General features: G+C 41.8%; 1 protein-coding gene across 1 annotated transcript in view; it reads right to left on the bottom strand.

Annotated features, from left to right (window-relative positions):
* Positions 1-4,205: 4,205 nt before the first annotated feature.
* Positions 4,206-24,111, bottom strand: part of cspg4 (chondroitin sulfate proteoglycan 4) — a 67,742-nt gene continuing 47,836 nt past the window's right edge. Inside the window, exons 7-11 of the mRNA XM_041939860.1 lie at positions 15,212-15,410; positions 14,644-14,775; positions 12,332-12,492; positions 9,052-9,235; positions 4,206-8,454 (exon numbers count right to left, since the gene is read on the bottom strand). Of these exons, the coding sequence (XP_041795794.1) occupies positions 6,587-8,454; positions 9,052-9,235; positions 12,332-12,492; positions 14,644-14,775; positions 15,212-15,410 (2,544 nt within the window). The 3' untranslated portion in view covers positions 4,206-6,586. The remainder of the gene's footprint in view (positions 8,455-9,051; positions 9,236-12,331; positions 12,493-14,643; positions 14,776-15,211; positions 15,411-24,111) is intronic.

Here is a 24,111-nt window from a genome sequence, read left to right as displayed (position 1 = left end):
TTCAGCATTATGTCAGGCCTGTGGTGAAGTTTTCACAGTGCAAAAAAGAAACTCTCACATGACTCCTGCAGTGTATATTACTAATCTGCTGCCCTCTCCTACGATTAATATGTGAGGACAGGCTCATAGGCTGCAAATAACAGAGGACACAAAAATGCTTCAAATGTTTACATTAATTATATTTTTGCAAAACATTCACTCCAAAAGGAAAAAAAAAAGAGATGGGAAGTGGAGATCAGTCACACAGGTGTGGTGTAAGAGTGGTCACACCCAGCCCACAGGTGGTTGTAGCAGGCTGTAGACACATCACCAACACTGATGCCAAAGTGTGCTGACACACCCTGGAGGACGTTTTTCACATCATTGCAGGGAGTTGAGTTGAGTATTGTGACCTTTAATATTGCTAATTCTTCATTGTTTTTATGATTTTGCAAAATTGTGGTTAATGGAACTGTAATTATGATTTTTGGGACACACTTTGTGTAATTGCTCTCTTGGCCAGGACACTCTTGGAGAAATGATTCCTAATCTTAGTGATTCAAAACAAGGCGAAGGTGAGTCATTGTTTTCTTATGAACATGAACATTTATAAGGAAAAGCCCACACACACACACACACACACACACACACACACACACACACACTGTACAGCAGGCAACAGGCTGTTCACACGGCAACAAGAAACCCGCCATTTATCCCTGGTCCAGCTGTCTGTGTGTGTCCCTCTGACTGAAAGGCCTTTCTTTCTGCAGGACCGACCGCAGCAGCAGGGCTGTGTTTGACTCTCACCCTGGCCCCAGCCCAGCACATTACACTGCTCTCCTGACCCCAGCATATGGCCGCGGGGACCCACCTCCAGCCCTCTCTGACAGCTGCATGTGTGTGACTGTTACACGTGTTCAACACGAATCTCAGAGGATACTGTCACAGAACATGCACAAAAATATCATTTTTTTAAACCTTGTTACAGGACTAATCTGTTTTTAATTTGATGCGTTTTGCATAATCTTTGGGTTTATTGCAATCATCACAATAAATCCAAGAAAGAGCAGCCAGTAAAATGTCTCCGTCTGTTGTAACTGTTGCATGCAGTCGTTTCACTCCTCTGATTTAGTGGCATTTGCTCAAACTCAAAACTGTATTTAAGTGCAGAACTTGAGTACATCTACTTAGTTACCATCCGCCACTGGGTTAAAAGCTGTATAACCAGATCAGTCAGGCTGATTGAACCTTTACATTTGCAGCTCTGCTTGTGCTTTCCTGGAAAAACTCTTCAGCAGAAAACAGCGGTTTCATGGGATGAATAGATGGATGCAGCCCACAGAAATTCATCAACTGAAATTCTAAATAATAAGACATCAGTGCCGCCCACACTGTTTGATTGACGCTTGATCCCTGAGAACTGCAGTGCAGCAGCTCCACAGCTTAACGCCCGTTGCGTTGCCAAAATAAGAACAAACAGGAACTTGCGGTGAGCCACATCAATTAGAGAGAATTTGAGTCAGCGGAGGATTCAATGTGACAGCCGTGGCGCACCAATCAGGCGGAGAAGTCTCAGGTCGTGACTTCGTCTCTGATGTGGAAGGTGGGAGCAGCATCCAGGTTTGGAGGTGGTCCAGGATTGGTTGTCCCGTCGCAGGCCACTCACTGCATGTAGAGGGCTGATGGAGTCTGTAGATACCGTAGCAAAGTAAAGGCCAAAGCAAACAGGCATGTCTCTTCTACTGAGGCTGACTTTAAGAGCTCAAGCCAATGTCAACACAACCCAGCTCAGACTTATATTGAAGGTTAACAAGCAAACTGATGTCCTGAAACTCAGAGAGGCCGGACATAATGCTCACTTAATTGCTCGATGCTCTGCTTTGTGACGGACGAGGTCAAACATCTGTCGGAGCTGGGATGGTTTTAGCAGTTTGATTGGCAAACAGTGAAGATATTTTGTGATTCTGGCACATCTTTTATTACAAATACATAATCCTCGAACACAACTGGACAGCAATATTTTCTTCGTTTATGTTGAGCAACCTTTGAGCAACCTTTAAAAGCAGTTCAGTGCAAGCCAAAAGGAATCAGATGTGACACTTTGTCTAGTCCTCGATTTTCACAGTTAAACGCTTCAAGCATTTATCTTCACGGCATCTCAAAAATGCTTCCTCCTCCCCGTCTGGTGTGTTTTCATTCCTGTCGGTCTTTTGGGAGAAAGGAGGAGTCAATTTGCTCCAAACTAATGCTGGATTACATCCGCCAATCAGCTGCTCATTCTATCTGACCAGGCCGAGCGCATAAAAGAGGTGCCCTGCGTTAAGACAAAACACATTTCGCTCCAGCGAGAGGCCTGTGGCTGCAAAGAAACACCCAACTCTGATGCACGAGCACATCAGTGGGAGTGGGCTCTGGGTGGTGTCCAGTCAGTTTCAGCAGAAGGAACAAACACGTCTCTGCACGGTTTGCGTGTTTGGTAGCAGGGTTTAGATTTACACTTATTTAACATCAGAGCATGAAGTCCAGCTCTTAATACATGCTTATAAAGGCATGACAACAAAGCTGTTATTAAGAATTATTTCCAATATATCATGTTTGATCTTCAGATTAGGTATTCACATCACACAGTAACTCCCCTATAAGAACTGTGCTGCATAAACATCCTCCAGGGTTGCTATAGTTTTATCATTACTATCAGTTTCAGTTGCTTTAATTACTGGAACTTCACTTTTCAATGAATGTTTGCTAGTTGTAGTTTAGTTTTGACTTGATAAATGTTCAGCTTTAGTTTAAATTTGGCTTTAGGATGCAATATGCACAGTAGGCATCAGTGGCAAGTGAGGCAATCAGCACTGTTGTGAGTGAGAGTCTGTCTTGTCACATTTTTTTCATTAGGATTAGTGTTAGCAATCATTTTAAAGCACTGTGAAGTACACTGTCCTTATTGTATTCGTTTGAGAAAGCAGTCAGCTTGAGACTTGACAGCCACAGCGCAGTGACATAAGCGGACACATGTGGAGGAACAGCTGTGCCAGGCAGCTTACGAAACCTGCAGGATGAGCGGCGGCAGAGCAGCAGCAGGCCAGCGACACCGGCAGAGGACAGGAGAGCAGGAAAATGGAAGAAGCTGAGAGAAACGCTCAGAGTAAAGGCCATTCACTGGAAAGAATGACGGATGGAGAGAACCTTGTTAAATGTTGACGAATGGCTGCAGGAACAGTTCTGGTTCCTTCAAGGGCCTGTTTGCACCTTAACGCCACCTGGTGGTCAAACGCACTTATAGCAGCCATAAAAGGCAGACAACAAAAGGTTGACAAAAAGATGTTTCCCTGGGAAAGATGCAGCACCTTCTTTAGTATTAATAAGTAAAACACAGACAATGCTGTGTCTTTCTCTTGGAAATTGTGTTCTAGTACATATCTTTTAATAAATAAAACAGATTCTTGCCTCTAATTTCCTCTCTTCACCTCAGGCCACCACTGTAAATAACTGTTTTTGTAAGGCTTTTGCCAACCAAATTAAAGCTAATAAATCAATTTACAATCTTAATATTTATTTTTCAAATCCATGAGTCTGGTTTATGCATACATACAATTGCATTACATTTCAACACAACATGCACATATCATAGAGTCAAATAATATACAAATATATAATAACTCAGCAGCACATATAGTGTCGTTATGTTGTGCTGAAAGGTAACAGGGTTGTGTGTTGAAACCAACATGCTAACAGCTAGTGCTGGGCTAGAATACAGTAAGTGTCCTCGGACTAGTTTTGAAAGCAAGTGAAATATATAGCGCAAATCTAAACATGCTATAAAATCCATCACTGCATGGACAGAAAGCGCTGAAGCAAAAACAGCCTCAGATTAAAAGGAATAAAATGAAAAGGCCTGAGCTAATGTTAGCATTTCTGGGCTAAAATTATGTACAATAAGTTAGTAATATAGCACTTTTCAAAACAAAAGTGAGAAAGCATTAATCAAATCTGAAGCAGACAAGTGTGACAAAACAGAATTAAAACAAAAAGCCCAAAAAAAGCCAGTTAAGCCATGTTTAATTGTTGAATTTCCTCAGAGTGTGATAAATAAAGCCTTATCTTAAAGAATTTAAAGAACTTTGTAATGGTAGAATATATCATGTAAGTGGAAGTCAACTGCAGAAGAACAACAAAGTCACTGATAAAACATTTAACACGTTTTGTTGCATGAACATTTTTATTTCTATTAGTGCTGAGAACAAGCTCAGAGGCATACTGCAGCATTAGACATTTCTCTCGTTCCAGAATCTAAACATTGCTTTGTATTGCCATTACTTTTAAAGGCACCCGCGATTTACACATTACAGCTTCGCCTCCGACAAGGCACATAGCTTGTATGTATGAGTTGATGTATGGGGAGTGACAGACATAATAAATAATGAAAAATGAGGGGGCGGTGATGAAACTCTGCAATGAACTCAGTCTTCAGTAAGCATGAAACGGCCAAGTGACAGAGTGGAGTGATGGGCACCTGCACAAACACACATTCACACACAGAGAGACGCACACACACACACACACACACACACACACGCACACACATTCAGGCATACTTTGCAGCTGATCAGTCTAATTAAATGTGGTTACATGTACCTATATCTTTGATGCAAAACATGATATATATATATGTCGACATTAATCAAGCCAAAAAATCTTACTTAAAAACAGAACATTTACACATAAACTGGTAAGATGTGTGTGGATGTGACATCCCGAAGGAGGAAATAATATTTCTATTTCAGCTGTCTGTAAGAGATAACATGTCCTGAAACACATCACCACCTGAGCTCTGTGCTATCTGAAAAATCTCTGCCTACGTCTCCTGCTCTCGCAACACTACAAAAATAAAAGATGAATACTGTGAAGAAATTATGGTATATTCAGTATATGAACAACGAAGAATAAGGTGTCATCGGTATACAGTATGAGAAGAGAAATGTACAGCAAATAGTCAAACAGTTTTCAGGAAAAATAAGTCCTTCTTTTCTTTAGTGGATCAAAAAAGTTATCTGATTCTCGCATTGTACACTTTCTACTTCACCTTAAGCACTTACTCAACATTCATCAGCCAGCTAACCATCACAGGTCAGAGTCACAACAAAGAGGAACAAGAGGAGTCGGCTTTACAGTAACGCTCTTCTTAGTTTCAACATACAAAACAGGTCTAAAGAATCAGAAAAATGTCATGATTTCAATATATGAAATCTGTATATCTGTATATTCAGCTTACATACGGAATGCTTAAAATCAAAAATAGCTTTGACAACTTAAAAACAAACTCTGTCGATGTCTTCATTTGAAATCGTTGCAATATAACCAGTGGAGCATTTAATTCATTTTCCCCACCCCGGCACAACCAGCTTTTATGAATTCTTAATTGCAGACTTGGAAACTGGAAATATCCAAGTTTGAGATGACCTCACCTCTGCCTGTCAGCCAGTACGGATGTGTTCAGGACCAGTACTACCGAAATAACGTCCTGCCTGTGGTCTACAAACCGTGGGCTGCGTAGTTCTGCGGTCAGTGCTGTGCCAGTCCAGTGGATATTTACAAGCACTTTGGAAGCATGCAGAAATAATAACATATAACAGATGATGACATGACTCTGAGCTAAATTCAATCAAACCTGTGCAAGTTGCCGCAACAAGTTTTTCATTTGAAATTGTTTTTAGTCTTAAACTTTCTTCTGTCCACACAAAAGTCAAACTACTGAAATGTTATTGTGTGATGAAAAAGTAATAGTTCGACATTTTGAGAACTAGGCTTATTTGCTCTCTTACAGAGTTAGTTGAGAGATCAATACCACTCTCTTTCTGTTCAACATGCAGCCACAGCCAGGAGACTGTTAGCTTAGCATAGCATAAAGGCTATAGATTCATATTTAACGTACAGATATGAGAGTGGTATCAGTCTTCCTATCTAACTCTTGGAAAAAGAGTGAATTGGCTTATTTTCCAAAATGCTGTGCTATTCCTTTAAACTGAATTTAGCCCTGAGAAACATAATACAACGGTACCTTAAAAACATAATACAGAGAAAACACAAAGAGGCAGTTTTTCATCTTCTCAATGATACAGCATATATATATACCTCATCATCTATATACAAGGCGTATCAACTTTCCTGAAGAACCAAAAACTAGAGTTGATCTATCACAAAGACTTTAAATTACCTATCCACTCAAATGAATAATAATGGCCTATGATATCCTATGGAATACAATGACAGAGCACACCCAAAATACTTTTTGCAAACACATGGCATGTTTATGTCTTCATTTGTGCCCTTTGACAAAGAGGAATGATAAAACTAAAATAAATAGACATGGCATGAGCCTTCTTAGATAAGAAACTGCCTCTTTCTTTGCCAATAAGTATTCAGTGTTTCATTGCCTGAGAATTTATCCACAGTTATGTTGAGATAAGTAGATAACCAATGGTGTGAAAAAAATTATTTTCTTTTAAACTGGTGTGGCAAGGTCTTTAATACTGAGAGGAATGATTTGAGGAGGCTTCCAAACACTTGAGGATCCACCTCCCTCTGTGTCCTATCTCAAAGTGTCTCAGACCCAGTACTGGTTCTTTTTCAAGGCCGGGTTTGTTGTCCGACAGTGCTGCAACAACTCTGGATCTGCGTCTTTGGAGTCCATGTTGGACATGGGGATGTTGTTGGCTGGGTCAGTTTTGCGAAAGGTTTCCGTGCCTGCCACCTCTCCGTTTTTGGGCTTGGTTGCTGCCGTCTGGACGTCATGCTTGCCTGTCTTGTTTTTACGGATCAGGTAGAAGGCCAAGATGGCTGCCAGCAGCAAGAGGAGGAGGATTACCAGGATTGGGATGAGAATAGACCAGAAGTTGCTGCGCCGGGAAACATGTGGTTTCCCATGGCCAGAGCCAGAAGATGTTGTAGTGGGGGCATCTCCGTGAGGCCAGTTTGTGTCGCCCCTCCAGCGGGGGCTAGCTGGAGTGACATGATGGGGACCACCCAGACCAGGGAGGTCATTACTGTCCTTTGACGGGTCTTCTGAGGGACTGTTCAAGAGAGTGACAGGGTATACCCCAGAGGCATTGTAGGGGCCCGTCTGGAAGGAGAGCACACATTCTGCAGGGGGAACCCCGTGGGCTTTGAGAAGGAAGCGGGCCTCATCTTGAGTGACACTACCTCTTGATCCAGGAGAGCTATTTAGGATTTCCATAGCTACACGACCCTCATCCAGGTCCTTCTGGCTGAATATGTCCACTGGCTGGCCTGCATCAGGACTTCCAGACCTCACAAAACGAGCTCCCCTTGGTTGTTGGATGACAGTGAATGTGGGGGAGGTTCTGGTCTTATTTGCCAGGGGAGTTGCATCCAGAAGCTTTCTGTCCAGTTGGACAAGAGCACCTTGGGGTAAAAGAGGATCCTGAGCAATGTTGGCCAGAGGCTGGACTGTGATGTTGAGGACAGAGGAGACATTAGCAGCCCGACTGCGGGCTACAAATGCAACACTGTCTCGAGGTGAAGTGGACTTGACAAAGCGGACACTGACTCTGCCTTCTTTAATCTGTTTCTGGGTAAAGGCCGATGTAGGCTGACGGTCTACCATGACAGCTGCATATTTAGGAACACTTGTGATCTTGTAAAGGATGTCCTCCTCAAGAGGGCCTCCGGTAGTGGCCCTCAACATCTCCTCAGTCACCAGGGTCTCATCATCGCCTTGCTTCACCTTGATCTCAGGGGCTTTGTCAAGAAGCAGGGTGCGAGCTAGGACGCCAATATGGAGTGTGTGCGGCTCTGTTTGGTGTCCTCCATCTGACACAATGAATTCCACAAAGCCGTCTGCAAGGCTGCCATCGCTGTAGAAGCCCACCTGCCCACGATTGACCATCTCTTGTGTGAACTCAGAAATGGGGTCCATTGTGAGTGAGTCAACCAGTCGACCGTTGCTTGGGGCTTTGGTCACTTTGAAGTGCACCTCATCTGGCGGACTGTCCTCATCTTGAGTGTTAAGATGCCTCTGGGTCAAGATGGTCATGGAACCTTGAAGAACCTCCAAAAGCATGTCTGTAGTGACTAGTTCGGGGGGGTCAGAGCCACGCCGTTTGACTGAGATGTTAAAGACCTCTTCCAGGACCACAGATTCGGCAGGTGAAGCCACACCTTGACCCTCAGACTTTAGACGTGCTCTAAAAGAGAAGCTGTCAAAGGAGGCCCCTGAGTCATCATGGAGATACTCCACGTCTCCTTGATTTACATCTTCCTGCATGAAGGATGGGGCATTACGTGGCAGGTCCTGACCACCCAGAGTGATACGACCATGGACAGGGAAACGCTTAATCTCAAAAACCACATCCGCATCGCCTCGTTGAACTTCAGGTAGGCTAGCCAGAAGGTTGGAGGCATCCAGAATTGTATCGTCAATGACTTTCCTCTGGCCTTGCACAATTTCCAGACCTAAGCAGAAACAGTAAAAACAAACAGATTTTTAAATGACATCAAATTCAGTTCCCAAAGATACTTTCTATGCAGTTTTGGCCGTCTCCTGATGATGTTTAATTAAGCAGTGCAGAACATTTAGGCTGCTGGCACATTAGGAGGGACAGATGGAGCAGGGCACTTCTTGTTTTGGCAGCAAGAGTAGCCGGGGCAGTGAAAATGACAGTAAAAACAAAAGCTAAAATGAAGAATAAGATGCAATTTTGCACCATAACTGTGCAAAAATCAGAAATGCAAATTAAGGTGAATTTGACCAGAATGGAAATGTTTTATTCTGGCATGATTTTCAGATATTTTAAGATTCAATAGCTGTGACTGCTGGGTGAATTAAGGTGTTCTGTTCAATCCGCAAACAAGTTTCATCCAAAACTATCTTAAAAGGGTTCAACTCAAGCACTGACGGCAGACATCCTTGAACCCTTTTAAGACAATTCTCACGCATAATGTCACTCCAAAACATTGCAAAAATATCAGCACTTACATAAGAATGTGTGACATTCTTTGTTTTTTCAATTTACTCAAACGAAAATTACGAATACAAATTTGGTCTCCTACCTTTGTTCTTCCACAGCTGTGAGGAGATGTTGCTGTGAGCAGCGTAGTATGAGATGGTGATGGGCAGGATGTGACGGACGTCTGGGGCCGGCTGGGACGACAGAGTCAGCTCTATGGAGTCCCTCGCCACCCAAAAAGGCTCCTCAGGTACCTGGTGCTCATAGTAGACTGCTCCTGACTCCAGCTGTGCAAGAGGGGAAACAAAGTCAGGAGATGGTCAGTTGTTCAAAACTCTTAATATTTACAAGGTTTACATACTGGAGTGGATAAAACAGTGATTAAATAGGATGGGACTATTAAAGACAGCCAAGTTAACTTCATTAGGTCTTGGCACATGAGTTTGTTTGGGAAAAAAATCATTCAGTATGAGCATTTATGTTAAAACACCTAAAGGGACACATAATATAAGTATTCTTGACACACATTTATGGCACCCTTTACTATAGAACTTCATCTGTCAGCATCTTGTCAGTATGAGCTTACGACACCCTGTTTGCAGTCACTTGATACTAACTTAGTTTTTACTTGAATGATTTTGAAGACATTTTTGCTTGCTAAAACATTTTATTGCTCTCTTTCCCTCTGACGTTTGTAAGCACCACAGTAAAATGGGAGCTCAAATGGCTGCAGCAGTGGTTTGGCTCAGCTGGACTGGGATCCGGGTTTGAGAACTGGAATGTGACGGCCTGTGTTCGCTCTCTGAGGTTGCTGTGTCCTAAACTCAACTCTTCTCTCTCCCCATCTCTCTCATACGTACACACACACACACACACACACACACACACACACACACAAGCAAGCAAGCGAGTATATTCATGCATGCATGCAGAAACACACACTGCTGAATGACTCAAATAATCTTTTCAGCTCAATGTAGTGTTAGATTTACTGTCACACTCTAAACAGAGCAGTTTGCAGGGAATTTGTCCTCATGCACATCCAAGCACGGACGGATGTCAGGAATGGAGATCAAGAAACAGTCTTGAATTAGATGGAGACGAGAGTGTGAAGTGTGTTTCGATATAAATATTTTTTCGTTTGGTAATGTAATCTGAGTAAAGTGAGAAAAACTTCTTTGTTTTACAGGCAGTAAGTAAACACTCTGTATTACTCTGCACTCAACGAACAAAGGAGGTCTTTGAAAAGAAGGACCACACCCTGATGAAGAGTTTTGTTCAAACATTAGGTGTCAGCCATCTAAAACCAAAAGCATTTTATCATCCTCAGAATTTTCTCTCCTTTTTAAATATAATCTGAATATTTCCTGTTTTGTGAGCTTGCTGTAAGAAATGCTGTAATAAATTCCATGAAGTCTCTTTTTTCTTTTGGTATTATTCTTGTCTGCAGCCTTGGTGTACATTTAAATCCTCTTCAAGCCTGTCCGTTAAATACAGTGGCTTTGACAGGGAGATAGATCATCTTATTAGCATGAATTCTCATGCTAATGGTGAACCTATTCATAACAATGGCACAATGTCATGTTCAATGAGGCCCCCTGCTGGTGAAGAAGAGAGACACATTGATGCCTCATATGCTGTGAGGTTGAAAGACAACTGAAACTTTGCACCCATTTAGAAAACAGACTACAGTTATAAATGATCTGTGGATGTTTGGTACAGAACTGAATTTAGGAACATATTGTCTCAGGAAAAACAATTACAGTTTATGTGAAGCGGAGCTCTGTGTGCACATTTGTTTAATGTCTCTCAAAAGAGAAAACACTTTATGTGATTTAAATGAGACTGAAGTGAGAGTGTATGATAATTTAAGGTCGACATCTGGGATGATTAGAAAAACTTGAGTTGTGAAGTCCTTTGCTTGCATTGTAATGATGCATCTCAGAGTTGTTGTTCTTGTCTGACGAAGATTTCAGCAATGCTGCAGTATATTTGGTGCCTTAAATCTTGCATGAGAATGTCACAATAACATAACATAATGGCTATAGTACAGTAAGACCATAATACTTCATTTGAACTGTTAAGAATTACCGCAACAGGTCTGTTAGTAGTTTCAGGAGATTTTGAGTTATTGATAGTAATCGGCTCAGATTGGGTTTGTATAAGGTCATGGTTAGAGTTGAACTGTCTTTAGAGATGCAGTGAATGGGCAAGTGTATTTTTTGTCAACTGATAGTCAGAGCCCATTCACAAATTGTCTATAAAAATCAATATTTTAGCCCATGTTACAAATATGTCCCTCTGTGAATATTTTAAATATTAGCCATTTGAACCACTTTGAAGCTCATATCTAAATGACATGACACACATGAATGTTCCAAAGATGTTTAATATCAGTGTTTTTTTTTAACTCCCACCTCTATTTTTAAGGTGTTTTGTGAAGTTTAGGTATCTAAAGCTGTTTGGCTTAGGAAATATAAAAACCATGCTGACTGTTGCGTAGATGAGATGCCAGCTGAGATTTGCAGTGTCATTGTCAGACACTGAAGATCTCAGCAACCATAAGAGATCAGTTGTTAGGAGTGTAACACACAGTGCAGTGCTGTTGTTTTTCTGGTGAGGACATTCTTTATAGCTATCATTCTTTGTCTCCAAGTAATGGCTGTAGTCTAGATGGAGTGAGCTTTCCTACCGAGTTCATTGCACTGACTTCTGCAATATAAATAAACGTCAGTGCTGAGTAAAATATGTGCAATAACAATATCATTCTGAGCAGACCTTTAAAAGTATTCATATGAGTCAAGAGCTGCAACTGCAAGCATCTTAATGCCTTTTTCCAGCTCGCGAAGAGTGGTGAGCACTGCCGCAGCAGTCTGCGCTAAAAGAAGGATTAGCTGCGTTTATATGCATTAAAGTGTCATTATGTCCTCTTATATGTCTTTGTGATGGTCTATGCAGCAGATGACTGGAGTGCCTTTAACAGCTTTGACTGCTGAATAACACAAACCTGCTATTAATGGGAGTGTTAAACCTGAAAGTTGAGAGGATTTATTTGACAAGAAGGAAATGAATAATAGCTGAACTTCCAGTGCCCCCGGAATGCAACTGATTATTGAAGGAAGTTTTCATCAAAAGACACTTTTTCCTGTGTTTTTTCTGCCAATGTTTATCCACAGTGTTTGGCTTTAATCCAATTTACTGCTTTACTGTTTACTTTTTACTGTTACTAATAATTTATCATTACCATTAAAAGTTAATGTAGAGCATTAATTCTAAGAAGTGAGGACAGGAAATGAGTAAAACGCCTCCTAAAAGAAATACGTCCAAGAAACACACATTCAGCGTCTCACACACACACACACACACACAGGAAAAGTAATTACCTGTGTTTGTGAGAAGCGGCTTATTTCCTCAAACTGGTTCCTGTCATTGGCCAGGATGAGCCTTCCCAAACGAGGTGGGCGGATCAATGAGTAGCTTATCTCATTTCCATCCTCATTGGTTACAGCCCCCAGATTGGCACTTGTGATAGGCTGCCTTTTTCCTGTGAACACACACACACACACACACACACACAGACACACACACACACAGACGGTCCTCTGAGTGCTGTGATGATTCTGTGGAAAATGGCCTCTTGGAAGTGAAGCTGAGCTTGTGAAATTAAGCAGAGTCTGGAATTGCCCCAAACTTCAGCGGTTACAGTAATTCATGCACATTACTGCTCAGAAGAGTTTCCTGATGGCGAGAGCTTCATTCCAAAATTTTATCCAAGCTTTCAAACTCATCTCCTGTGTCATGCTTAAAAGTTCAGTTTTAATAGGGCTGAGCTTATTTCCTCTGCTGACGCTTGTGCGCGTGGATTACTTTCACTTCTCGAAATTTTGGGATGTTTTTGAACCACTAAAAACAAAATGACATTTTATTTCCAAAGTAAAGAAATGAGACAGCTTCCCTGTGGTGCACTTGGACATTTTAAGTCAAGAACCCACTGTAAAAGGAGGAGAAAGCTTTGAGCAAGACTACGTAATGTTTGCAACACATAAAAACACTGTCTTCTTCTTGTCAATAGAAAGCTGAATTTATAAGGAATACAATGCACCTTTATTGAGTTCAATGCACTCAGGCTTTTTGCAGCTTAGTCTGGCATTAGCAGTAGCTTGTAGTGGCTAATTTTAGCATTGATACCGCATAACTGACATTAATCAGAGAGTTTTCTGGCTTTTTGTTTTTCTCTTCTTGTGTTCCTGTTCCACAGCATTTTAGCATGTTTCAGATAAATATAATACATGTCTTTAAAACAGCTGACTTAAGAGAATTAAAGAAAATCCACTGTGCCATCATCTTGTAATTACCTCTTCTGACCATAGTGGCCGCTGTTCAGCAATAGTTACATTCCTTCAATTAAATTCCTACCCATCTTCCCATCTTCAGTATGACTAACAGCTAAAAATACCAAACTCTCTGCCACATTTAATCAAACAGAAAAACACTACATCCAAGTCTGCAGAATTTTATGTCATTTATAATATAATAGAGAAAAACAAAAATGGGTTGGTTCTGTTTGTTAACTTTGTTAATGTAGTGAATGAGATTGAGTTTGTAATGAGATTGAGTTTGTAAGTTTTACATAAGATCAGAGCAAACATCCCAGACCATCTGCATGAAATGTAAGAAGGAGAGGGGAAAATACATCAAATATTTCATTCTTCATGGAAGCTGTTATAAACGTTATTATGATTTGATTATGATCTTTCTTTATCTCCTAAATGTGTGAAGTTGGTGTATTTCCCACTGTAGATACCTTAAAGAGTGAGAGGAAAAGGCTGGTATATTTTTGTTATCTGCATGCAATAAACGCATTTCTCAGCCAGTGGTTGAAAGGATTTTCAAGTTTGCTATCATTTGAAAAGTTAACATATGCAAAAAAGGGAAAATCCAAGGACTTGCTCTTACACAGTAACGACTTAAGTAAGGTTTACACAAACTGCTTTGACCATGTCTGACAAAACAGAACGGTTAACTGTTTGTACCGCTACCATCAGGAAAGCGATACAGGAACATCCGCACCACCACTAACAGACTGAGGGACAGCTTCTTCCCCAGAGCTGTTAGAGCTATCACCCCCAGCAGCCCCTCACTGCAGTGAGAGACTGTGAGAACTGTGAACCACTGCACACCGCACTTTACACCTCCACCTCCACCTGCACCTTCTGTGTACTCAACTTTTAGGTCCACACGTATACTTAACTAATTATATACATTTTAGTATATTGGCACATTTCATTTTCATTGGCATATTTTATTGTCCACTGGTATATTTCATTATGTCGGTACATTTTACTGTGTATATTTTATTCTGCTTGTATATTTTATTCTGTTGCACATTTCACTTCCATATTTTATTGTTTATTGTTTAGTATATTTTATTGCCTTAGTATATTTTCATTCTGTTATATTTTTAATTGCTTTCCGAATATTTTTATTGCATGTTGGTTTATTTTATTTTATTGTAGTTATCTTAATTTTATTCTTTCTAGTCTTCTTATCTTTCTTACTATCTGTTCCTAACATGGGGGTTGCAATGAAAATTTCATTGACATGCTCAATGACAATAAAGACTCTTGAATCTTGAATGTTGAATCTATTTTTATGTTGCTGTAATGACTGGGTCTGAAGGACATTGGCATCTTACCTGGAAATACCATGAGCTCCTCCTGTGTTACCATGGTGATGGTGAGAGGCCTGGCCGTGACAACAAATCGGTAGAGAGGAGACGTGTGCTCGCCGTCTGTCACGGTGAAACTGAAACCACCAGACTCCTCACCTGGAGGAACGGAGGAGTTGAGACGTGACTTTCTGCTCATTCGATTCAATTCGTTCGGTCTTTCCTCTTCTACTTTAATTTAGATTACACGAATTTACATCCACCACTAAATATTTGTTATATCACTAATTATAAAAGCAGAATGTGATTTGAAGGTTGCCTTACCTGTGCTGCCCTGATGAAAATTACTCTCATACTTTGAAATAAAGGGATTACTCTCAAGTGCTATTTTTACTGTCTCATGAGACAAAATGGCCACAATATATCTGCAGGGGTTGCTGATCAATACCAGCAACTTACTGAGAACTACAAGCTCAGACACTTGTAGAAGGTGATACGTTTAAGCAAAATAGGTGTAATACCAGAAGTCTAAGAAGGTCATAGATTCATATATGATTTCAAATAGAGGCATTATATGGCTGAGCAGTGGCCTCACCCTCGTGAATGAAGATGACCTCCCCTCTGTTTATGTGAGACTGCGTGAAATTCAGGATGCCCTCATCGGGCGCCTCTTTCAGCGCCACCATCCCGTTGGTTGGCACCTCGACGTGGTAAACCAGCGCCTCTGCAGGGGTATCAGCGTCGTCAGTGTTCAGCATGCTGGAGGTGATATCGGCTTCCTCTCCGGCAAGAACCTGTGAAATATCAAAGACAGTGGGAGAGAGAGATGAAAAGAAAGCACAGATTACCGAGTCTGAGTTATGTTTAGAGGAGTGTAACTCAAGCCAGGGGTCTGAAGTTCATTATTAGAGGCTGCTTCGTGTATACGAGACAATGTGATGCTGTCTGAAGTTCGTCAGAGCAGATAGAAAGATAGAAACAAAAAGAAACCAATCAAGAGGAACGAAAAGAAATAAACTAATCCCACAAACATCCACCGCCAAAGTAACAATTTAAAAGGTTAATTATTTCTCAGTGGCAGTCGAGACGCTCCCGTTATCAGAAGACGGAGCATGGCAGCACAGGCTGAATGACTCTCCCTGGGTGGAGGGGCTTTAATGGACTGCTAATGGTTGGCTGGCTGAAAGGAGCATTAATTGAAAGAAATGGGGCAGATCCCCAGAAAGACATTCTTAAATAGCTGGAATCAGCTGGGAGAGTGAGCCGAGGGTGCCCTGCGGTAAGAGGTACATATTGATCTGGAAAGCCATTCGCCCTCTGATACCTCCCTCGCCCCCCACTCTCTCCAGACTCAGGCAGGAGGAGGAGGAGGAGGAGGAGGAGGAGGAGAAGGCTCAGTTGTGGGTATTAAACCTTCAGGTGTCAATCACTGAGAGGCAGTTATAATTGGAAGTTTATTCACGCCACGGCTGCACAAGCACATGTATAAGACATGTCAGGAGGTACGCTCTGATGAAACACTAGAAGTGCTGGAAATATACTTTCTTTGGCGAACACAGTTTTTCTCCGCCTGCCTAATCATCCACTGTTCCAGCCACTAATTCAATCAGCTAACTGTAATGACTTCAGTGACCTCAGGGCGTGAGCGTGAACTTGTTGCATTCATGTGTTAGTAACAAGAGAAATAAGTCAGACAAGAGTGAAAGGAGTTGAGAAACAGCAGGTCAAAACTCGTCTGATTGGACGCTGTCCACGGAGAAAAAAAAGAGATATCTCCGTCTTCCATGACGGATTTCTCCGCAGATTAAAAAGCTGATGCAAGAATTCAGCTGCTTTTAAAAAAACACTGGTGTTTATTGATGATATCTAAAGTGCAGATAATTGCTCTTATCTGTGCTTTGAAAACATTCGTGCGATGTCACATTGTGCGCGCGGCATACGTGCTCATGTTTTCATGGGAATTTGAAAATGCACCAAATAACGCAAGCAAGCCAGAAAGACACGGCACATTAACAACAGCTGCTTTCCACAGCGGCTGAGCGCTTTAGGCTGGACTTTTTTTCCCCAAGTTTACTGTAATAGCAGCTTAAATACCTAATTTATTTAAGTTTATACTGTAGGCTGTGCAATCCAAACACAGATGTAGACAGTGCAGTTTAGTTGAAAACAATACAGCAGCAAGGCAGAAAGTGCTGAGACGCTCAAATATAAACCATTAATTAAAACACGACTGCTGCGGCCATGCCAGTGGCTCTGCCAGGCTGCAGTTGTCACAGTGCTGCTTTTAGCTAAACGCTAATGTCGGGCTAACAATGAAAGCGCTAACACGCTGGTGTTTGGCCACCAGTTTAGTGTGGTTACATGCTACTGGTTGTATATTAGCACTAAAAAGGGAATGTTTGCATAAAATTTTGCAGCAAAGCAGCAAATATTTGCAGAGATATCTGCTAAATGTTCCAGTGGAGCTTGTGGAGAAGTCAGGGGGTCGTTGTTCAGGTGTTTCAGCCTTGATCAAAGTGGTGGACTGAAGGACCAGCTGTTAAATCCTCTTTATTCCTCATGTCGTGGAACATAAAGACAAGACAGCAACATCGCTGCCTCTTTCTGTCCTCTGTGGTACCTCTGGCATCTCAGACCTATTTAGACTGGCTCAATATAACATGTGTTGTGAAGTGTGTAATTTAGTTGCCTTACAGTCCACTACTCATAACATCCCATTCAGTTTGACACTCTGTCAGCGCTCTATCAACATGACTCACGGCATCAACAGTTCAAAGCCGTAATCTATCATTGCACTCTGTGATTGTGTCTTTTTCCCTCTCAAACGTTAACTTTCAGAGCTGGTGACGACTTCGCAGATGAGTCGAGTTTGAGCTGAAGTGAAATCAACAGTGCTGCTCGTGTTTATAGCACCGTTCCTGCTGCTACACAGTGCAGTTAACTGCGAGGACGTTTGTCTTTGACCTTTTATGAAGACTCAAAGACTCTGAACTGCATGTGTGTGCTGAGTTTACATGCAAAAGAAACACAAGAGAGACAAAAACCAGCAATACGCAAAGCAGTTAAAATGTTTGGAAAACATTTCACATGTCAGGCAATGTTACATCATTAAAAATAACTGAGAAGACTTTGTTTTGCACTTTGTGGCCGCAGTAAATCTGCTGTTTTGCTTTCCAGCAGAAATCAGATGAGGATCTTCTAATGAGACAATCATGGACTCCATTGTTGAGACAGGAAGAGCACTGATTCGATGATTTGCACATCAAAACGGTGTCTGGATGTCTAAAATAGGATAATATAAGATAAAATAAGCCTCTATTGATCCCCCCGAGGGGAAATTTGGTTGTTGTGACAACACGGACAGAAATGAGTGCAGACGAATGGAGAAAAGAAAATAAATACTTGGAAGTAGATGGAAAAACAGAAGTAAAAATAGGAATTACAAGAACAATTTAAGTCAAAATTATGGGACGAAGTGACAGTGGTATGATTAATAGCAGAGGAGTATGTAAGTCTAGGTTAAAACCAGACTAAATCTGGTTGAAAGGTTGGCATTTTTACAGTCAAAGTTGCAAACAACTATTGTTTTATCAGCATTTGAATGACTACATTCAAATGTGTATTTAGCTCTGCCTGCCCTGAAAACAGTCATTTCAGTGTTTAAAGGGCAGCCTCGGGTGCCAGGGTGCTGATGTTTGGATGTAAGCAGGTGGCTAAATTTGGAGCTTGGAGGCGATACCAGAAGCTGGAAGCTCATCCCGTCAGGGGTGTAGCACAAGATTCTGGACCCTAATTCTCTATAGGGCCCATCCCTAAACCCACAGCTATTCATTCTAGTATCTTTAGTGGGCCCTGCTCCCATGAGGCCCGTCTTCTTTATACCCGCCGAGTCCGACACTCCTGCACCCTGTGGTTCCACCACGACTGCTGCACGAGATCCCTGCAGAGACTGTTTACCAGACTGCGACTGGGTCTGGTGGCCATGAGGGACTATCAGAGAATCTTGTCCAACGGATCAAAACCCCTTCATGTGTCAGATACCTCTGTGACAGAATGGGGCTGATCCGCCTGGATGAGCTCGGTAGGTGGCGCGTCACCTTCAGAGGAAGAATGTCACGTCATCCTACTGGAAGCGATTGTTCTGCCTCACTTCAAGCCGCCGATAGGTTCCAAGCACATTTCAGCTTGAACTGACAACTGCATCACGTGAGCGTGCGTCAACAAACAGCATTTTATCCACCCTGCTGTTGAAGCCTGCAGAGGAGCTGTGATATCAGGCTTTGGAGAATGTCTACCTCCTCTGGGCATTTTTACATCTCAGGCCTGCAGAGAGCACAGCCGGGTAGTTTGTCCGGGGGCACGCCCCTGGTGTGGGAGTGGAGGCTGAACCCAAAAAAGTCTGAGCTGAATCTGGACTCCGTAGGAAAGGTGGAAGTGGATTTGTTTGCCTTAAGGCAGAACACCCACTATCCGCCATGCACCATGGATGAGACAGATGCTCTATGCTTTCCCTTCCCTCTGCTGTATCCCTCCCCCCCTATTGAGAGAGACATAAGAGGCTGATAGCACTTCTGGTAGCTCTGGACATGATATGCAGAGATGACTTAGCTGATAATAGCACCACCCACAACGCCAATTTCTCAGCATTAAGGAGCATTTTTGCAGGTAAAAACGAGTGTTACAATACCCCACCGTTATTCTTCCATAACTACTAACAGAGCTAATGCCCTCGCTGGTTTATTTTTAGAGGAGGGTGGGAACAATGTCCTGAAAATATAGAAATATGGCCTGAATTTTGTTTCCATCTCGACCATGGTGTCATCTGTTTATAGTAACCTCATCATAGGGCATCACCATTAAATGCAACTCAGATTCCTGAGACGAAGCCCAACTGCAATCAGGCTTTAAAGAGTAACTTCACATGGGGCTGAAAGGCAATTTTTTTGCTGTCGTCTCCAGTTGAAAGTTCCAAGCCTGTTTCACCTTTGACCACAATGCAGCATCCCTGATTGGTGTGGTCAGAAGTGTGCTTTGTAGCACCTGCTACCACTTCCACTGATATCATGCAGTCCTGGAGTACTTCTGTACATCACTGCAGGAAGATGAGAAGTTAAACCACAGGAGGTCGACAAAGGGATTTGCTGGAGGTGTCAAATCACTTTCTGAACTTCGGGGTATGCTGAAATTTGTTCTAGATGGAGAGCCGAAATCAAAAAGGAGTATTTTCCAGTTCAGTGTTCAACCTGAAGCACCAAAAAGTCTGAACACATATGCACAAGAGAAATGCTCTGTTGGAAAGGTGCAATAATTTGGATTATTTTAAGTACAAGTTAAAGGTTAAAAAATACACCAAATTACAACTTAACTGCCTCTTAGGTAGACAAACGGTTTGATCTGTGGGACAGACACATTGAAGTGACAATAAAAGACCTCTGACTGTTTTGTTTTTGTTTTGTCTTGTTTCCAGTGTTTCCAAACCAATCGTGCAGTTTTTAACAGGAAATGTGAACTGAGCCTTCGGCAATGAATCTCACTGAGCAGCTGAGGTGAGTCAGTGCTTCGCTTTTGACACAAAAGACTATACTGGCTTCTGACGTCCATGATGAAGACGATAATAATCACCATGCATGCAACACCGATGAGCTATTGTGCTGAAATGCAACTCTGCACAGCACTTTCACTGGAGGAAATATCAAATAGTCCCCAGACAGGAAGCAGAATTTAAATACTGAATATAAAAAAGTGGAAATATTTAAAATGAGATCACATCACTGGATTCAAAATATCATCAGTACTCGTTCTGATTTTTTTACAGTGTAAACCCCACTCCCTGACACTAGATGGCGACATCGACCCACTCCACATCCCAGCAATGCACCAGGCAATGTAGGGCAGGTAATCTGAAAATGGCCTTGCAAATGACTGGTTTATATAACAATCAATGCATTTAGCACCTAAGAGGACTGGCTGCAAATTTAATTTGATCAGACACAATGGCTGATACAGGCCACAGGCAAACAACTCAGTTTGCTGATGACTCAACAGGATACCACCCTCTCCTAAACGTTTGAGACTCTGAGGGGCGCCAGACATCTGAAGCTGAATCCCTCACTGCTTAGCCATCTGAAATCTTGGCTGGTTTAAGTATAGAGGACAACAGGGCGTGTTTATAAGTCTAGATTGGGGAGCGGGGAAGTAAAGGTGAAACAACAACAACAACAAAAAAGATGATTGCCAAAGCCAAAGCTGTAGTCTGTGGCCATGAAGAAAAGAGAGGTGGTGTTCCATTTTGATTTCAGTTCCCCGTCTGCAGCTATGGCATTTCTCCGCGAGGAACAGATTAACCACCCAAATACCTATCAGGTGTAACGCTTCTCCTGCTCTGGGTTTTGATGAGAGATAAAACGCAAATACCGTACTTCATCTGTCACTCACTCCTCATGTTTGCAAATAGCGAAGGGGATAAGGCTGGCATTCAATGCAAAAGTGTTCCACTGGTTATGCAGTCCTGCAAAAATGTGACAGAGAGAGGGCGATGGCAGAAATACAGATACGAAGAGAAGGATAGATCCCACAGATGGGACGCTGTTTAAAATGTAAATAAACTCAATGCAACAGAATCCAATCATTTGCAAATGAGCTGTGTTTACTGACTACGGTTTTGTGACGTGTTCCTGAGCCCATGCAGTAATCTCCTTTATACAATCATGTGTTCACAAAGTGGTGAAGCTCACTCCATCCTCGCTTGTGAGCGACTGAGCCTTTCCAGGATGCTCCTTTCATACCCAATCATGATACTATCACCTGTTACCAATCAACCTAATTACCTGTGGAATGTTCCAAACAGGTGTTTTTGGAGCGCTCCACAACGTTCCCAGTCTTTTGTTGCTCATGTCCCAACTTATTTTAAAGATATTGCTGCATCAAATTCAGAATAAGCAGATATTTACAAAAATCAATGACGCTGATGAGGTCAAACATTAAATATATTGTCTTTGTTCTGTTTTCAGTTGGGTAGATGTCACAAATTGCCCCAGTGTTCCAACTTTTTTGGAATCGGATTGGTAGAAAGATAGATAGAAGAATAAGAAGCTAGAAAGTTTAAGTCAGACTGACCCAGAGGGAAAACTATCCAGAGCAAAGTCGAGCAGAACCAGACAGTGACAGCGTAAACCCTAATCGAGACCAGCTGTATCCTATAGACCGGGCCAAATGGGATCAATGGTGAGCTTGAACAGACTAGGATCACGGCCATGTTAGCCATCGTGTCAGATCATCTGCTGCAGAGGTCACTGCACGCACACACACACGCACACACACACACACACACACACTTCCTGCTTCGAATCAATCCGAGTGCCGCTGGGTCAGCCCCGACTCTGCGTGGAGAGACGTCCACATATCATTGTGTTAGATTCTGCAGCCGCAGCAGAGGAGGCACAGGCATTGGATGCCGCCCTCACTCTGCCACAAAGCCGTGGTCTCGTCGACCATCTTGGTTTTCCAAAAATACGGGTTGCCAGGGAGACGCGTAGCCGCAGGCAGAGCAGGGAGGGCTGAATGACACACTTGGTTTCCAGTTCTGTGAGCTGATTATTGCTGGCTTTTTCCAACTGCCTGCCTACTCTTACAGTAGAATCCACTTCATTGATGCCTCCAAACTTTTCTTTCATGAGTTCTGTAAATCAGTTTGAAAGTGTGTCACAAACACACGCTGCTACTGCCTACCGGAGATTCAATTAAATAAAGATGCTGTGGAGTAAACATCTTTCTTTTTACAGGAAACAGTAATTATTGTGACTGGATGATTGCATCAGTAGTTAAAAAGAAATATAAGCGAGATTTATCTGCTATGTGGGAAATGTAATAGCACAGTCTAACACTAGAAGGAGTGTTAAGCACATGACATGGAGATATTTACTTCTTGATCAAAACATGGATGTATCTTAATGTGTGTTAGGAAATAGAGTTTTCTAGTAGTTTTACTAGTTTGGGATTGATAGCTTGAATATATTATTTTGATTCATTGTGCACTTACTAAATTGCCACCACACCTTTCACTGTAGAGCCTGCCGGTGCATGTATGAGCGTGTTATCCGACTGGGACTGAAACGCTGTCTATTTGACTTAATAACGTGGTTTGCAGTCTGTCATTTTTTACATTAAACCATTGAAAACTTCTAATTTTAATTTTCACTTGACCTTCATTGCGGAATGCAAACACATAAATAATTAAAAGCTGAGTTTAAATGAAATAACATGACTGTGTTAATCAGGGATGGCAAATAAGGAAAAGCCATTAACTATCTTTTAATATAGTTGCATTGTGATAAATTATACTGGTGGTTCTGCACATTTGCGCCTGCATTAAAATGCACACTTACACTGTACAGTCGAAATTCTGCTTGCTCTGCATTGAGTGCATACAGTAGTGAATCACTGCCCTTGTATACTTATGTGGCTTACATGATTCACTTGCCACATTTTGGAGCAGTCAAGCTGCGAATATGCTAATTCACTTCTATTTTATGGCTCTTTATAAAAACAAATATGCTGTGGAGGCCACTGCTGTACTGACGCAGCACGCCTCATCCTCTGCGAGGCCGGCATCCTTCTGCGTCGAAGTGAAAATTCTCTGCATTTATTAAACCTGCTGCATGAAGTGAATTTAATTCTCAGTTCATACAGGATTCATGACACCGGACTGCAACTGCTGGAGCAGTCCAGTATAGATGTGAGAAAGAGCAGGCATTACTACAGAGTTCACTCCGAGTTCAGAATCCATTAATTCTTAAAACTTTGATTTTATATCAACTTTAACCTCCGATGTGAAGTATCCCTCACAGCACAGGACCTTTTGTGTGTTTGCATCTCTTCGAACTTTAAATTAGTGAGTAAACACTATTACATGCTCATGCTGTGAAAATAAGTCCTGCATTCAAAGCCTGACTGAAGTAAAAGTATGCAAGTCTCATCAGCAAAATTTACTCAAAGAAGTAAACTTGCTCATTGTAGAGTAAAATGGTCCCTGTCAGTGTTTTATCATTATATATGAGGATTAATATTGCTGCTGCATTCACACGTATTTTGCATTTTACTGCTGTAGATGTTTAAGGTTGCGCTAAATTCATCATGTCAGTCAGCTTAATCTACAGCAATGCATCATATTCTATAAGATCATCAAATGTTTGTACTGTTGCTGTCCGGTGAGCACTCTCGAAAACCAGTGTTTGGTTTGTCCATTCAAGGCTCCTGTAGAAATGGAAGTAGACCCACACCCTCTATAGATATAACAAGCTCATTTAAACATTTAAAACACAGCAGTTCTTAATTCGAGGTAATTATACACTACTGAAAACATAATTATGAATATTATTTTCCATTTCTGCTAATAAATCTTCTTAACTCCTTGACACTGGACCTTTAAATACTTGATTTAGCTGAAAAAGTTGAATTTTCTCGGCACCCAATCCTCCAGTTTATCACAAACATCAA

This window comes from Chelmon rostratus, chromosome 6, assembly GCF_017976325.1.
Source record: "Chelmon rostratus isolate fCheRos1 chromosome 6, fCheRos1.pri, whole genome shotgun sequence".
Taxonomy (NCBI): Eukaryota; Metazoa; Chordata; class Actinopteri; order Chaetodontiformes; family Chaetodontidae; genus Chelmon; species Chelmon rostratus.
Note: the sequence above shows the minus strand (reverse complement) of the source record. Positions and strands in the feature narration are given on the sequence as shown.